The 1,580-nt window shown below is 45.1% G+C and overlaps 1 protein-coding gene across 1 annotated transcript; it reads right to left on the bottom strand.

Annotated features, from left to right (window-relative positions):
* Positions 1–3: 3 nt before the first annotated feature.
* On the bottom strand, positions 4–1,202 carry SARC_15788 (hypothetical protein; the record flags this gene model as incomplete). The annotated part of the gene is made up of 3 exons (XM_014290100.1): positions 4–279; positions 655–790; positions 965–1,202. Coding segments are annotated over 3 exons (650 nt in total), but the record flags the coding sequence as incomplete, so codon positions are not given.
* Between the last annotated feature and the right edge of the window lie 378 nt (positions 1,203–1,580).

Here is a 1,580-nt window from a genome sequence, read left to right as displayed (position 1 = left end):
TATTTAAGTGTTATGTTTGTTAGGCTGTGGACAGTGTAGTGTGATTATAGTGTTATGTGCATGCTGTTGTTGTTTGTTCCCCCTGACACTTGTCACTAATCCATACGTAATACAAGCAGGCAGTACGGATCCACTGTGCGAGAAGCGTTCACCCACAAGGACACTACGAACACCCACAGGCACACGTGCAGTGGTTGGTGGGGCTGTGTATGAGGGAGTGGGCCGGAGAGCGGTCCTGTCCTTCGCTCCGAGGAAAGGACACGCACCGGAGACATAGGACTTCATGAGTAGTGTGTTATACAAGGCGTGGACATTCAACAGCCCCATTCTGGTGGGACGATATAGTTCCCTTGGATTTTCTAATACGCCAAATCCTAAAGTAGTGTACATTTACCCCTGAGCGTGTACTTTAGATGCATTCGTGTGCACTTGCACCATAGGCTTGGAATAACAAGCTATTGACGAGACACAACAGACTGGATGTAGTGTACACTTACCCCTGAGAGTGTAGGAATAACAAACTGTTGACCACACATAACAGCCTGGATGTAGCGTGCACTTACCCCTGAGAGTGTATCGTTGATGCACTAAGCACTTGCACTATAGGCATGCAATATCAAGCTAAGACATAACAGCCTGCATGTAGCGACTTACCCCTGAGAGTGTATCGTAGATGCGTTGTTCTAGCAATGCGTCCTCGTCGCGTGTGACGTGTTTACGTCGCGACCTATTGGCTGCGGGTGTTGTGGGTGCAGTAGACACAACATTCCCACGGGACGCTTGAGGTGTCCTGTAGAAAGAGACAAAGTGGAGTGGGTCAGTATTTGTTTAAACACAGTTGGATATATATATATGTATATATATATATATATATAATACACAGAAAACAGGCACATGTTACGTATATACATATATTTAATACACATTTATCTGAAGTATAGCCACATGACCTAAACTAACATACGTTGGATTTGTCGCCGTAGCTGTGCTTGCACTTGGCGCACCCGAGGTTCGGTTGGGGGCATGTGTGCTATTTATAGAAACGGCGCCCGGATCTTTCTTGGTAGGACCCTTTTTGTCCAATAATACGGGCTTACTCTTCTCGGGTATATATTTCGCCACTGCGGGTATCTCCGGTCTCTTTGTCTTCTTTGTCGCAGTGGCAGTTGATGTTCCGCTGGCCGTCCCGTTTTTGGGTAGAGCTGCGTAAGGACAAAGATACACCTTAAGGCTTCAGTCAACATGTACATGTACGAGACTGCGAAAGTACGTTACGTACAGGCACAGATAGGTTTAACATAACTGTATTTATCACTGCAGATCTAATAGGCCTCAGACAAGATGGCTTTATCCAATGCCAGCCTCCATGATCACCATCGGAGACAAAATAGCACATAATAAAAACCCCATTGTGTCCACACGCAGCTACATATATAAGCATATGATATATTCAAATATAACACACACACCTATATATATATATATATATGTGTGTGTGTGTGTGTGTGTGTGTGTGTGTGTGTGTGTGTGTGTGTGTGTGTGTGTGTGTGTGTGTGTGTGTGTGTGTGTGTGTGTGTGTA

Source organism: Sphaeroforma arctica (assembly GCF_001186125.1).
Source record: "Sphaeroforma arctica JP610 unplaced genomic scaffold supercont1.6735, whole genome shotgun sequence".
NCBI classification, from domain to species: Eukaryota; class Ichthyosporea; order Ichthyophonida; genus Sphaeroforma; species Sphaeroforma arctica.
Note: the sequence above shows the minus strand (reverse complement) of the source record. Positions and strands in the feature narration are given on the sequence as shown.